Source organism: Oncorhynchus kisutch, unplaced genomic scaffold, assembly GCF_002021735.2.
Source record: "Oncorhynchus kisutch isolate 150728-3 unplaced genomic scaffold, Okis_V2 Okis03b-Okis08b_hom, whole genome shotgun sequence".
NCBI classification, from domain to species: domain Eukaryota; kingdom Metazoa; phylum Chordata; class Actinopteri; order Salmoniformes; family Salmonidae; genus Oncorhynchus; species Oncorhynchus kisutch.
Genome location: NW_022261980.1, coordinates 6,073,083 through 6,087,999, shown reverse-complemented (window position 1 = coordinate 6,087,999; position 14,917 = coordinate 6,073,083). Strand labels below are relative to the sequence as shown.

Sequence of the window (14,917 nt, the reverse complement as noted above, 5' to 3'; positions counted from 1 at the left end):
GTTTGCAGGTTTTTGTTCCAGTCCAACACTTATTCAACAATGAGCTTGATTAGTTAGAGCTGGATCAAAAGCCTGCTCTCCCTGTGGGACCACAGAGCAAGCAGTATTTATTTATATTTTTACCGCCTACATATGAAACAGTTAACAGGCCTATGTAAGGACAAAATGTAATATATGCAAATATTAGTTCTCTATATTTGACAAAACATATTTTAACAATCAGGCCTCCAAAGAACCATTCTATGGATGAAATGTTGTGAAAATCCCCCCAAATCATGGTCTCCCCCCACACTTTCTTGAGGAATCACCTTGCATGTCAGGTCTATGCTACACTTGGTTATCTGTAAATTATATGGTGTTGTCAAAAATCGACCTATTTGTAATATTTTTTTATTCTTGAAATAGGTGGTGGTTTAGCAGTTGGAACCCTTCTACTCATAGGTAAGTCTAATTCTACATTTTCTATTGTACATTTAGACCATTTATGAGTAGAGGTACTACTGTACCTTGTCCAAGATGTACTAGCTTAGGTAACCTACTCCTTTTAATATCCAATAACCTTATGTTCAGACATAAACTGACAGACAAATACTCTATCTAAACGGGAATCGATTCTCAATTGCGATACGGTTCTATAAGGCATTCTAGGGCGTCCCTCTTCCGTAACACACTGGTGATTGGAGATGCTAGATAGCTAATTTGAACAGGTGTTCGCCTCTCTCTTCCGTAAACAAGCCGTAACATGAACATTTTAATCGTGTTAAAAAGGTGTATAGTAATTTAATATTTCTCTATGATATGAAAGTAAAGTTCCAAAAGTTTCCAAAACATTGTAAAGTTCCAAGAGTCCAAGCTAAAAGTATTAATGTGTAGACAGAGCGTCGGGACTGTTATACACATTGGCCGCGTCGTCGTCAATGTTTCGAATGAGAACCCAGGGATTATTGCAGTCACTATCTCCACCTGAAAGTACCCGAGACTGGTTTAAGGCAATGCTATGGCATTAGATTGTCCTTATCACTTAGATGACCTTTCACCTGTGCTTCTCACTTGCTTTAGTGGGTTTAGCAGAGGGCACTGCTTGTTTTTGACCAACAAGCAGAAAGCTGTTTTGCCTGACACCTGCCATCCAAGTCCCTCAAAACAATACACCCTTGTAGATAAGTTGTTGATAACCGGTAGATAAGTTGTGTTCCTTCCGATCACCCAGAAAGCGAATGATCTGGCCCTCATTGGTTGAGGTGTGTGTAACCTAGCCTGGCAGTCAGATGTGTTTGTTCTTAGCCACACTCCCCCATCATGTTTGGCATGACAAACAGTAGTGTAATGGAGGGTAAATGCATTTTACCCACCTTTTTTATTTTGTGTGATAATTTACCTCCCTTTTGCAGAGAAAAAAAACAAACATTTTAGAGCAATTTAGGGTGGTGAATATAATATTACTGGTCTCGGGCTCCCTAGGTGTATATAATATTACTGGTCTCGGGCTCCCTAGGTGTATATAATATTACTGGTCTCGGGCTCCCTAGGTGTATATAATATTACTGGTCTCGGGCTCCCTAGGTGAATATAATATTACTGGTCTCGGGCTCCCTAGGTGTATATAATATTACTGGTCTCGGGCTCCCTAGGTGAATATAATATTACTGGTCTCGGGCTCCCTAGGTGTATATAATATTACTGGTCTCGGGCTCCCTAGGTGTATATAATATTACTGGTCTCGGGCTCCCTAGGTGTATATAATATTACTGGTCTCGGGCTCCCTAGGTGTATATAATATTACTGGTCTCGGGCTCCCTAGGTGTATATAATATTACTGGTCTCGGGCTCCCTAGGTGTATATAATATTACTGGTCTCGGGCTCCCTAGGTGTATATAATATTACTGGTCTCGGGCTCCCTAGGTGTATATAATATTACCTGGTCTCGGGCTCCCTAGGTGTATATAATATTACTGGTCTCGGGCTCCCTAGGTGTATATAATATTACTGGTCTCGGGCTCCCTAGGTGTATATAATATTACTGGTCTCGGGCTCCCTAGGTGTATATAATATTACTGGTCTCGGGCTCCCTAGGTGAATATAATATTACTGGTCTCGGGCTCCCTAGGTGTATATAATATTACTGGTCTCGGGCTCCCTAGGTGTATATAATATTACTGGTCTCGGGCTCCCTAGGTGAATATAATATTACTGGTCTCGGGCTCCCTAGGTGTATATAATATTACTGGTCTCGGGCTCCCTAGGTGTATATAATATTACTGGTCTCGGGCTCCCTAGGTGAATATAATATTACTGGTCTCGGGCTCCCTAGGTGTATATAATATTACTGGTCTCGGGCTCCCTAGGTGTATATAATATTACTGGTCTCGGGCTCCCTAGGTGTATATAATATTACTGGTCTCGGGCTCCCTAGGTGTATATAATATTACTGGTCTCGGGCTCCCTAGGTGTATATAATATTACTGGTCTCGGACTCCCTAGGTGTATATAATATTACTGGTCTCGGGCTCCCTAGGTGTATATAATATTACTGGTCTCGGGCTCCCTAGGTGTATATAATATTACTGGTCTCGGGCTCCCTAGGTGAATATAATATTACTGGTCTCGGACTCCCTAGGTGTATATAATATTACTGGTCTCGGGCTCCCTAGGTGTATATAATATTACTGGTCTCGGGCTCCCTAGGTGTATATAATATTACTGGTCTCGGGCTCCCTAGGTGTATATAATATTACTGGTCTCGGGCTCCCTAGGTGTATATAATATTACTGGTCTCGGGCTCCCTAGGTGTATATAATATTACTGGTCTCGGGCTCCCTAGGTGTATATAATATTACTGGTCTCGGGCCCCTAGGTGTATATAATATTACTGGTCTCGGGCTCCCTAGGTGTATATAATATTACTGGTCTCGGGCTCCCTAGGTGTATATAATATTACTGGTCTCGGGCTCCCTAGGTGTATATAATATTACTGGTCTCGGGCTCCCTAGGTGTATATAATATTACTGGTCTCGGGCTCCCTAGGTGTATATAATATTACTGGTCTCGGGCTCCCTAGGTGTATATAATATTACTGGTCTCGGGCTCCCTAGGTGTATATAATATTACTGGTCTCGGGCTCCCTAGGTGTATATAATATTACTGGTCTCGGGCTCCCTAGGTGTATATAATATTACTGGTCTCGGGCTCCCTAGGTGTATATAATATTACTGGTCTCGGGCTCCCTAGGTGAATATAATATTACTGGTCTCGGGCTCCCTAGGTGAATATAATATTACTGGTCTCGGGCTCCCTAGGTGAATATAATATTACTGGTCTCGGGCTCCCTAGGTGAATATAATATTACTGGTCTCGGGCTCCCTAGGTGAATATAATATTACTGGTCTCGGGCTCCCTAGGTGAATATAATATTACTGGTCTCGGGCTCTCTAGGTGAATATAATATTACTGGTCTCGGGCTCCCTAGGTGTATATAATATTACTGGTCTCGGGCTCCCTAGGTGTATATAATATTACTGGTCTCGGGCTCCCTAGGTGTATATAATATTACTGGTCTCGGGCTCCCTAGGTGTATATACAGTGGGGCAAAAAAGTATTTAGTCAGCCACCAATTGTGCAAGTTCTCCCACTTAAAAAGACGAGAGAGGCCTGTAATTTTTATCATAGGTAATATTGTCTTTAAATTGTTTAACTTGGGTCAAACATTTCAGGTAGCCTTCCACAAGCTTCCCACAATAAGTTGGGGGAATTTTGGCCCATTCCTCCTGGCAGAGCTGATGTAACTGAGTCAGGTTTGTAGGCTTCTTTGCTCGCACACGCTTTTTCAGTTCTGCCCACAAATGTTCTATAGGATTGAGGTCAGGGCTTTGTGATGGCCACTCCAATACCTTGACTTTGTTGTCCCGAAGCCATTTTGCCACAACTTTGGAAGTATGCTTGGGGTCATTGTCCATTTTGCCACAACTTTGGATGTATGCTTGGGGTCATTGTCCATTTGGAAGACCCATTTGCGACCAAGCTTTAACTTCCTGACTGATGTCTTGAGATGCTGCTTCAATATATCCACATTCCTTTCCTACTTCATGTTGCCATCTATTTTGTGAAGTGCACCAGTCCCTCCTGCAGCAAAGCACCCCCACAACATGATGCTGCCACCCCGTGCTTCACGGTTGGGATGGTATTCTTCGGCTTGCCTCCCCCTTTTACCTTCAAACATAATAATTGTCATTATGGCCAAACGGTTCTATTTTTGTTTCATCAGACCAGAGGACATTTTTCCCAAAAGTCAGATCTTTGTCCCCATGTGCAGTAGCAAACCGTAGTCTGGCTTTTTAATGGCGGTTTTGGAGCAGTGGCTTCTTCCTTGCTGAGCAGCCTTTCAGGTTATGTCGATATAGGACAAATTTTACTGTGGATATAGATACTTTTGCACCTGTTTCCTCCAGCATCTTCACAAGGTCCTTTCCTGTTCGGGGATTGATTTGCAAAGTACATTCATCTCTAGGAGACAGAACGAGTCTCCTTCTTGTGACGGCTGCGTGGTCCCATGGTGTTTATACTTGCGTACTATTGTTTGTACAGATGAACGTGGTACCTTCAGGCGTTTGTAAATTGCTCCCAAGGATGAACCAGACTTGTGGAGGTCTACAATATTTTTTCTGAGGTCTTGGCTGATTTCTTTTGATTTTCCCATGATGTCAAGCAAAGAGGCACTGCGTTTGAAGTTAGGCCTTGAAATTCATCCACAGGTACACCTCCAATTGACTCAAATTATGTAAATTACCCTATCAGAAGCTTCTAAAGCCATGACATAATTTTCTGGAATTTTCCAAGCTGTTTAAAGGCACAGTCAACTTAGTGTATGTAAACTTCTGACCCACTGGAATTGTGATACAGTGAATTCTAAGTGAAATAATCTGTCTGTAAAGAATTGTTGGAAAAATTGCTTGTGTCATGCACAAAGTAGATGTCCTAACCGACTTGCCAAAATATTTGTTTGTTAACAAGAAATTTGTGGAGTGGTTGAAAAAGGAGTTTTAATGACTTTTAATGATGTAAACTTCTGACTTCAACTGTATAATATTACTTATCTCAGGCTTCCATAAGCTTTGATATGAAATAATAACAATCATGGAGATGGACTAATGAGCAGCTGGTTCCAGTCCCAGGTAGACAAACTGCCACTCTGCCGTAGAGCAAGCCACTGACCCTGACTTCATCTGGCTGTACCCCAGCTGCATTCATGGAGGCTGTGTTCAATTCAAAGCCATGTTGGTTGATTGGGATAAGAGTTTTCTGCTGTATGTGTTGTTATTATTATCAAGCATTACAGGCTGTACAGTATTTTTGCTCACTGGTGAGGTGAAGTAGCCTGGCTGGTATCTCCTGTTGTATGTGTCGAACTGCTTTGCTTTATCTTGGCCAGGTCGCAATTGTAAACGAGAACTTGTTCTCAACTTGCCTACCTGCATAAATAAAGATGAAATGTTATTTTTTTTTAAAGCTGTCATTTGTATGTATCAACTGATATTAGGCATATATTGCCTTGCCCTTCAATTTATCCCCCCCAATCGGGGGCACCACCCTCTGGAGAGCCTTGAAGTTGCGGGCGGTGCAGTTTCCGAACCAGGCGGTGATACAGCCCAACAGAATGCTTTCAATTGTGCATCTGTAAAAATGTGTGAGGGTTTTAGGTGACAAGCCAAATTTCTTTAGCCTCCTGAGGTTGAAGAGGCTCTGTTGCGCCTTCTTCACCACACTGTCTGTGTGGGTGGTCCATTTCAGTTTGTCAGTGATGTGTACGCCAAGGAACTTGAAGCTTTCCACCTTCTCCACTGCGGTCCCGTCAATGTAGATATGGGGGTGCACCCTCTGCTGTTTCCTGAAGTCCACGATCATCTCCTTTGTTTTGTTGGTGTTGAGTGAGAGGTTGTTTTCCAGGCACCACACTCCCAGAGCCCTCATCTCCTCTTGTAGGCTGTCTCGTCATCGTTGGTAATCAAGCCTACTACTGGTGTGTCATCTGCAAACTTGATGATTGATTTGGAGGCGTGCTTGGCCATGCAGTCGTGGGTGAACATGGAGTACAGGAAGGGGCTGAGCACACACCCTTGTGGGATCCCAGTGTTGAGGATCACCACCTGGGGGCAGCCTGTCAGGAAGTCCAGGACCCAATTGCACGGTGCGGGGTTCAGACCCAGTGCCTCAAACTTAATGATGAGCTTGGTGGGTACTATGGTGTTGAATACTGAGCTATAGTCAATAAACAATGTTCTTACATAGGTATTCCTCTTGTCCAGATGGGATAGAGCAGTGTGCAGAGTGATGGTGATTGCATCGTCTGTGGATCTATTGGGGCGGTAAGCCAATTGAAGTGGGTATTGGGTGGCAGGTAAGGTAGAGGTTACATGATACTTGACTAGTCTCTCAAAGCACTTCATGATGACAGAGGTGAGTGCTACGGGGCAATATTTATTAAGTTCAGTTACCTTTGCCTTCTTGGGTACAGGAACAATGGTGGCCATCTTGAAGCATGTGGGGACAGCAGACTGGGATAGGGAGAAATTGAATATGCCTTTTAAACACACCAGCCAGCTGGTATGCGCATGCTCTGAGGATGCATTTAGGGATGCTGTCTGGTCCGGCAGCCTTGCGAGGGTTAACACATTTAAATGTTTTACTCACGTCGGCCACGGAGGAGGAGAGCCCACAGTCCTTGGTAGTGGGCCGCGTCGGTGGCACTGCGTTATCCTCAAAGCGTGTCCCTGCCAGTCCCTGCCACATACATCTCATGTCTGAGCCGTTGAATTGCGAACTCCACTTCATCTCTATACTCCCCTGACTTTAGCTTGTTTGATTTCCCTGTGGAGTGAATAACTACACTGTTTATATTCTGCCATATAACCAGGCGCCTTGCTCTGGTTAAATGCGGTGGTTCACGCGTTCAGTTTCGCGCGAATGCTAACATCTGTCCACGGTTTCTGGTTAGGGTAGGTTTTAATAGTCACAGTGGGTACTCCATCTCCTATAAACTTCCTTATGAACTCAGTCACCATATCCGTGTATGCGTCTAGATTATTTACGCAGGCTACCTGGAACATATCAGAGTGCACGTGATCAAAACAATCCTAAAGCGTGGCTAACCATCTCCACCCCCCCTCCCCCACCATCCCCACCATCTCCACCCCCTTCAGCTACGTGAGAAAGGGCCATTCCATCTTCCCTTTACAATCCCACGTCAAAATGAGCAAAACAAAGAGCACCAAAAAAGGAAAACCTGTTAAGACAAAAAGTAATTCCCCCTCTGACTGTTCAGAGAGTGACTGATCTGTCGTGGGGTCCTGTGGTCACAACCCACCAAGAGGTGACTCTACTGCTTCAACCTTCCACCCCGCCCCCCGTCACTCCCCACTCTCTCTCCTCTTTTCTCAACCCCCTCCTCCTCAGCAGCCTAATGACTCCCTCAGGTTCTATTTGGAAGGGCTCCTATAGAAAGGCAGGGCACAATGGGCCTCATCTGGAGAGGGCCCATCTGGGAGGCTTTGTGGGCCCTGCTGAAAGCCACAAAGGTCCTGCTGACCTAGAAAGCCATCAATAAGAGGACAGGGAGCCCCACCGACGACAAATTGAAGAGGCAGGGAATTTCCTGGGCCATCCCGGGAGCTGTCCCATCATGGGTGAGGAATGAGGAGACAGGCCAGGAATGTCTGGGAGGGAAGTACATTCCCCAGGTGTTCCTGGATGGCTCTGCGTTATTCCCGAGCTGTCGGATGTGATGTCAGCTGTATGGCTGTCACCTTTAACTGTCACTGTCCTTTGTGTGTGTGCCCACTGTCTGCCATTGTGTGTAGAGGCCAGAGACTGCTTTACAAAATGGTGGTTTGTGGCTGTGACAAGAAGCAGCAGTGGCATGCTGGGTAGTGGTATGTGGGGTTGTAGAATAAGGAAGTAGGAAGTGGGCCTACGTTGTGGTTGGGTGGTGGGTGCTTTGTGGTCTGAGGTAGCCATCTGTGGTAGAATGTGTCCCTCACTCACTAGTCACTAGTCCTCACTGTCACTCAGGACTTCAATACAGACGTAAATTAGACCAGAATGCAAGCTCTTCCAAGTGTTAGCCTCTTTTGTCTTGAAGCTGCAAACACAGCTCTCGGAGTTCCACTAGAATTAGGCCTGGTGTCTCACTGTTGTGTTGTGTTTGACATTTAGACTGCACCTCTTTTTGGATGTAAATGTCACCTGATGCCTTTCCTACACACCTAAACCAGTGTTCACTTCTGAATTGAATAGTGTTCATATGAATTACACCAACAAACACAAGGCCATTTGAAAAGCCATCATCACCATCCTCATCCTGAGAGAACAACAGTGAATTAAAGTGAGCTGGGTGTCAAGAAATTGTCTACCATTGAAATGAGTTGACTTGACTCACACATCAACAAAATAAACACACAACGGTCATTTCATTGGCGTGAAGAAACACTCCCGACTCTGAATGCAGGGTTGAGTTCCACATCCCTATGTCATTTAGCTGACAGGGGCTCATACCTCCATGAGATCTCTGGTGAATCCTCCACACAGGATGTCCTATCCCCTCTTCAAGAGGGTGGAGGAGATGATGTGTGGCTCACCCCTTTCTGTGAGAGGTGTGGCTGTCGTCTCATATGATTGGGAGCTCTGGTTCAGGAGATGACACCTGTGTCCCTGTGTCGTGTCCATTCTCCCCACCTCCCTCACTAAGAGTGACTGGTCATTACATCCATTCCAGACAGGTAGTGTGACAGATCCCCATCTGTTGTGTTGTGATTAGGCTCATCCAGGTGTAAGGTGTTGCGTTGGGAAACACTGTGGCTTTATGTGAACAGTGTCTTTTACTGTCAATGTAGATAGACATTTAAACTTCATCACCTCTATGCTGTGTACGTGTGTTTATAATGTCATTTGTTTCTTCCCTTTTTGAGACTAAAGTGGCAGGGATCTGTGTCAATGATGCTGTTCTCTGTGTAGGTAGGAGGACACTATGACAGTGGGACCTAACGTTACGTTATGTGTGTTTCTCAGAGGAGGACCGATATGACAGCTACTCTCGTATGCTGCTCAAGTACTTCCTGGCAGAGGGGGTGGTGTGTGGACATGAACTCTACGTGGCGTCTGCTCTGGACCACCCCAATGACATCCTACAGGTGTGTGTGTGTACTGTCAGTCTGTCCCACTGGGTGGACAGACTTCGAGGGTGGTGTGTGTTGGGGGGGGGGGGCATTGTTGAGATGTTTCCGGATACATCACTCTGAAGGGGAACAGAGCTCCTAAAGCTGTTTCCCACTCGGCACCACAGGAGGAGGGGAACTCCCATACTGATTGATAGTGGGAGGGGTCACAACTTAACCCCCTCTTTACATATCAAGGGGTTAGAGGAGGAGAGTAAGAGAGGAGGGAGGCCTCTGGTCTGGCATAATCAAATCATATTGGTCTCCAATTCAATCAGTTGCAGAAAAGTAAAATTGCTGAGCCAGGAACTGTACGGCAGTTTCTTTTCTCTGCAATTGATTGAACTGCGTCTCTAGAAAGATGGTGCCAATGGAGAAGTTCCAGCCCAACTTTGCTATATAGTAACTTTTATTGTGTTTATCTTGACTTTTTTGTACAGACAGTTCATACTATTATCACATATGACCACCAAGTACTTCTGGACATCAGATCGACAGTTACTAACCTTGATTTGACTTGAAATACGACTTCAACTCCGACTCAGCTGTTCCACTGATCATACTGGACCCTATTCCTTTGTTCCATGGACTAACAAAACACCACAGGTGTAAACGCGGGAGATGCTGCAATGTTATGTCTTACTGAAACGTGGCCGGATGATGACGCTATGCGGGGGGGGGCCAACACCACTCTGGTACTCAACAAACTGTATGGGCCATAAACAAACAAGAAACCGCTCATCCAGAGGCAGTGTTCCTGGTGGGTGAGACTTTAAGGCAGTGAGACTTAACCTCACTTCTACCAACAAGTCTCCTGCACCGCTAGGGGTGATAAAACTCTAGACCACTTTTATTCTACCCACAGAAACGCATACAGGGCCCTCCCTCATCCTCCGTTCAGCAGATCTAACCATGACTCCATTCTCCTGCTTCCTGTTTACAAACAAAAGCTCAAACAGGAAGTATCAGTGACGCGCTCAATGTGGAAATGGTCGGACGAAGCAGATGCGAGGCTACAAGACTGTTTTGCTAGTACAGACTGGGATGTGTTGCTGTACAGACTCGGATGTGTTGCTGTACAGACTGGGATGTGTTGCTGTACAGACTGGGATGTGTTGCTAGTACAGACTGGGATGTGTTGCTAGTACAGACTGGGATGTGTTGCTAGTACAGACTGGGATGTGTTGCTAGTACAGACTGGGATGTGTTGCTAGTACAGACTGGGATGTGTTGCTAGTACAGACTGGGATGTGTTGCTAGTACAGACTGGGATGTGTTGCTGTACAGACTAGGATGTGTTGTGGGATTCATCGGATAACATTGTGGAGTTTACCACAACAGTCATGGAATTCATTAATAAGTGAATAGACAATATTGTCCCCACAGTGACTATAAGAACATATCCCAAACAAAAACCATGGATTACAGGCAACATCCATGCTGGTCTAAAGGCTAGAGCTACCGCTTACAATGAACAGGACACGGACATGGACGCATACAAGAAATCCTGCTACGACCTCTGAGACATCAAACATGCAAAAGGCCAAGGATGAAGGTGGAATCCTATTTAACCGACACTAAACCTCAACACGGAGGCCCCTCAGGGGTGTGTGCTTAGTCCCCTCCTGTACTCCCTGTACACACATGGCTGCGTGGTGCACACGACTCCAACACCATCATGTTTTCTGACAACACGACGGTGGTAAGCCTGATCACCAACGGCGATGAGTCAGCCTACAGGGAGGAGGTCAGAGACTTAGCAGTGTGGTGCCAGGACAACATCCTCTCCCTCAATGTTAGTAAGACCAAGGAGCTGATCGTGGACTACAGGATAAAGAGGGGAGAGCACACACCCATCCAAATCAATTGGGCTGTTGTGGAGGGGGTCGAGAGCTTTAAGTTCCTTCACGTCCACACACTAAGGACATGACATGGTCCACACACACCTGCTCAATCGTGAAGAGGGCACGGCAGCACCTCTTCCCCCTCAGTAGGCTGAAAAGATTTGGCATGGTCCCTCAGATCCTCAAAACGTTCTACAGCTGCACCATCGAAAGCATCTTGACCGGCTGCGTCCCTCTTGGCATGGCTATTGCCCCACCCTTGACCACAAAGACCTACAAAGGGGGGTGCGGACAGCCCAGTACATCACTGGGGTCGTATTGTTTTATTTATCAAAAATAAAAAACAGAAATACCTTTTATTTACGTAAGTATTCAGACCCTTTGCTATGAGATTCTAAATTGAGCCCAGGTGCATCCTGTTTCCATTGATCATCCTTCAGATGTTTCTACATCTTGGGGTCCACCTGTAGTAAATTCAATTGACTGGACAGTATTTGTAAAGGCACACACCTGTCTATATAAGGTCCCACAGTTGACAGTGCATATCAGAGCAAAAAGCAAGCCATGAGGTCGAAGGAATTGTCTGTAGAGCTGAGACAGGATTTTGTTGAGGCACAGATCTGGGAAAAGGTACCAAACATTTCTGTAGCATTGAAGGTCCTCAAGATCACAATGGCCTCTATCATTCTTAAATGGAAGACGTTTGGAAGCACCAAGACTCTTCCTAGAGCCATCCTCCCGTCCAAACTGAGCAATCAGGCGAGAATGACCTTGGTCAGGGAGGTGACCAAGAACCTGATGATCACTCTGACAAAGCTCCAGAGTTCCTCTGTGTAGATGGTTGTTCTTCTGGAAGATTCTCCCATCTCTGCAGCACTCCACCAATCAGGCCTTTATGGTAGAGTGGCCAAACAGAATCCACTCCTCAGTAAAAGGCACATGACAGACCGCTTGGAGTTTGGCAAATAGCACCTAAAGGCAGCTGACTATGAGAAACAAGATTCTCTGTTCTGATGAAACCGAGATTGAACTATTTGGCCCGAATGCCAAATGTCACATCTGGAGGTAACCAGGTACCACTCATCACCTGGCCTGTAACATCCTTACGGTGAAGCATGGTGGTGGCAGCCTCATTCTGTGGGTATGTTTTTCAGCGGCAGGGACTGAGAGACTAGTCAGGATCGAGGGAAAGATGAACGGAGCAAAGTACAGAGATCCTTAATGAAAACCTGCTCCAGAGCGCTCAGGACCTCAGACTGGGGCAAAGTCTCCCCTTCCAACAGGACAACCCCCCCTAACAGACCGCCAAGACAACTCAGGAGTGGCTTCGGGACAAGTCTCTGAATGTCCTTGAGTTCCCCAGCCGATCGAACATCTCTGGAGAGACCTGAAAATGGCTGTGCAGCGACCCTCCCCATCCAATCTGACAGAGCTTGAGAGGATCTGCAGAGGAGAATGTGAGAAACTCCCCAAATACAGATGTTGCAAGCTTGTAGCGTCATACCCAAGAAGACTCGAGGCTTTAATCGCTGCCAAAGGTGCTTCAACAAAGTACTGAGTAAAAGGTCTGAATACTTACTTACAGTAGCACTCAAGTGTGGACACACCTACTCATTCAAGGGTTTATTTTTACTTTGTAGGATCATTTTGAAGACTTTAAAACTATGAAATAACACACATGGAACCAAAAAAAGTGTTAAACAAATCAAAATATATTTTATTATTGATATTCTTCAAGTAGCCCCCGTTTGCCTTGATGACAGATTTGCACACTCTTGGCATTCTCTCAACCAGCTTCATGAGGTAGTCACCTGGAATACATTTCAATTAACAGGTGTGACTTAAGTTAATTTGTGGAATTTCTTTCCTTCTTAATGCGTTTGTGAAAAGGTGGGGGTGCTATACAGAAGATGGACATATTTAGTAAAATACCAAGTCTATATTATGGCAAGAACAGCTCAAATAAGCAAAGAGAAAAGACAGTCCATTGCTTTGACACGAAGGTCAGTCAATCCGGAGAATTTCAAGAACTTTGAAAGTTTCTTCAAGTGCAGTCGCAAAAAACATCAAGTGCTATGATGAAACTGGCTCTCATGAGGACCGCCATAGGAAAGGAAGACCCAGAGTTACCTCTGCTGCAGAGGATAAGTTCATTAGAGTTACCATGTTTCCGAGTTCATGTCACCTCTCAACTGTTCAGAGGAGATTGCGTGGATCAGGCCTTCATTTTTTTATTTTTTTTATTTCACCTTTATTTATCCAGGTAGGCAAGTTGAGAACAAGTTCTCATTTACAATTGCGACCTGGCCAAGATAAAGCAAGTTCGACACATACAACGACACAGAGTTACACATGGAGTAAAACAAACATACAGTCAATAATACAGTAGAAACAAGTCTATATACGATGTGAGCAAATGAGGTGAGATAAGGGAGGTAAAGGCAAAAAAAAAAAAAAAACATTTTCGAGTTGCTGCAACAAAAACACTACTAAAGGACACCAATAATAAGAAGAGACTTGCTCGGGCCAAGAAACATGAGCAATGGACATTAGACCGGTGGAAATCGGTCCTTTGGTCTGATGAGTTCAAATTTGACATTTTTGGCTCCAACTGCTGTGTCTTTGTGAGACGCAAAGTAGGTGAATGGATGATCTCTGCCTGTGTGGTTCCCACCGTGAAGCATGGAGGAGGAGGTGTGATGGTGTGGAAGTGCTTTGCTGGTGACACTGTCTGTGATTTTATTTAGAATTCATGGCACACTTAACCAGCATGGCTACCACAGCATTCTGCAGCGATACACCATCCCATCTGGTTTGGGCTTAGTGGGACTATCATTTGTTTTTCAACAGGACAATGACCCAACACACCTCCAGGCTGTGTACGGGCTATTTTACCAAGAAGGAGATTGATGGAGTGCTGCATCAGATGACCTGGCCTCCACAATCACCCGACCTCAACCCAATTGAGATGGTTTTCGGATGAGTTGGACCACAGAGTGAAGGAAAAGCAGCCAACAGGTTCTCAGCATATGTTGGAACTCCTTCAAGACTGTTGGAACACTTTTCTGGTGAAGCTTGTTGAGAGAATGCCAAGAGTGTGCAAAGCTGTCATCAAGGCAACGGGTGGCTACTTTTGAAGAATCTCAAATATAAAATATATTTTGATTTGTTTAACGCCTTTTTGGTTCCGCATGATTCCATGTGTTATTTCATAGTTTTGATGTCTTCACTATTAAAATAGAATTTTAGAATAAGGCTGTAACATAACAAAATGTGGAAAAGGTGAAGGGTTTGAATACTTTCTGAATGCACTGTAGATCCATTCATGTGTATTTCATTTTATCCCTGTTACTGTTAAATGTTTTTTATTGTTTAATAACTCTGCATTGTTGGGAAAGGCTCGTAAGCATGCATTTCAATGTTAAGTCTACACCAGCTGTATTCGGCGCATGTGATGAATACAATTCTATTTGATTTAGATTGGTTTGAACTGGTCATATTGGTGGTGTTTGCAACCCTACACCATGCTTCTGGGCTCCACGTTGTTTTGACCAGACTGTTGCTGCAGCCTACGTCATAGCTATGTGTCTGACGTGCGTGAGATGTGTATGAATGAAGGTCAAGCTGGTGTGTGTGTTACAGTGAAGTTCGTGTTAGAGGAGGTGTCTGTCTGAACTCTGAAGGGCAGGTTGCTCAGTCCTGTGTTTTCCATGTCAGTCTCTCTATCTAGCTCTGTCTCTGTCTCAATTCAATTTAAGGGCTTTATTGGCATGGGAAACATATTGTTTACATTGCCAAAGCAAGTGAAATGGATAAACAAAAGTTAAATAAACAATGAAAAAATTAACAGTAAACATCACACTCACACA

The 14,917-nt window shown here is 44.7% G+C and overlaps 1 protein-coding gene across 5 annotated transcripts in view; it reads left to right on the top strand.

Annotated features, from left to right (window-relative positions):
* Window positions 1–14,917, top strand: part of elp4 (elongator acetyltransferase complex subunit 4) — a 115,980-nt gene that overhangs the window by 510 nt on the left and 100,553 nt on the right. For all 5 annotated transcript variants that reach the window (XM_031812340.1, XM_031812338.1, XM_031812337.1 and 2 more), the window contains exons 2-3: window positions 406–441; window positions 9,059–9,180. In XM_031812340.1, the coding sequence (XP_031668200.1) occupies window positions 406–441; window positions 9,059–9,180 (158 nt within the window). The remainder of the gene's footprint in view (window positions 1–405; window positions 442–9,058; window positions 9,181–14,917) is intronic.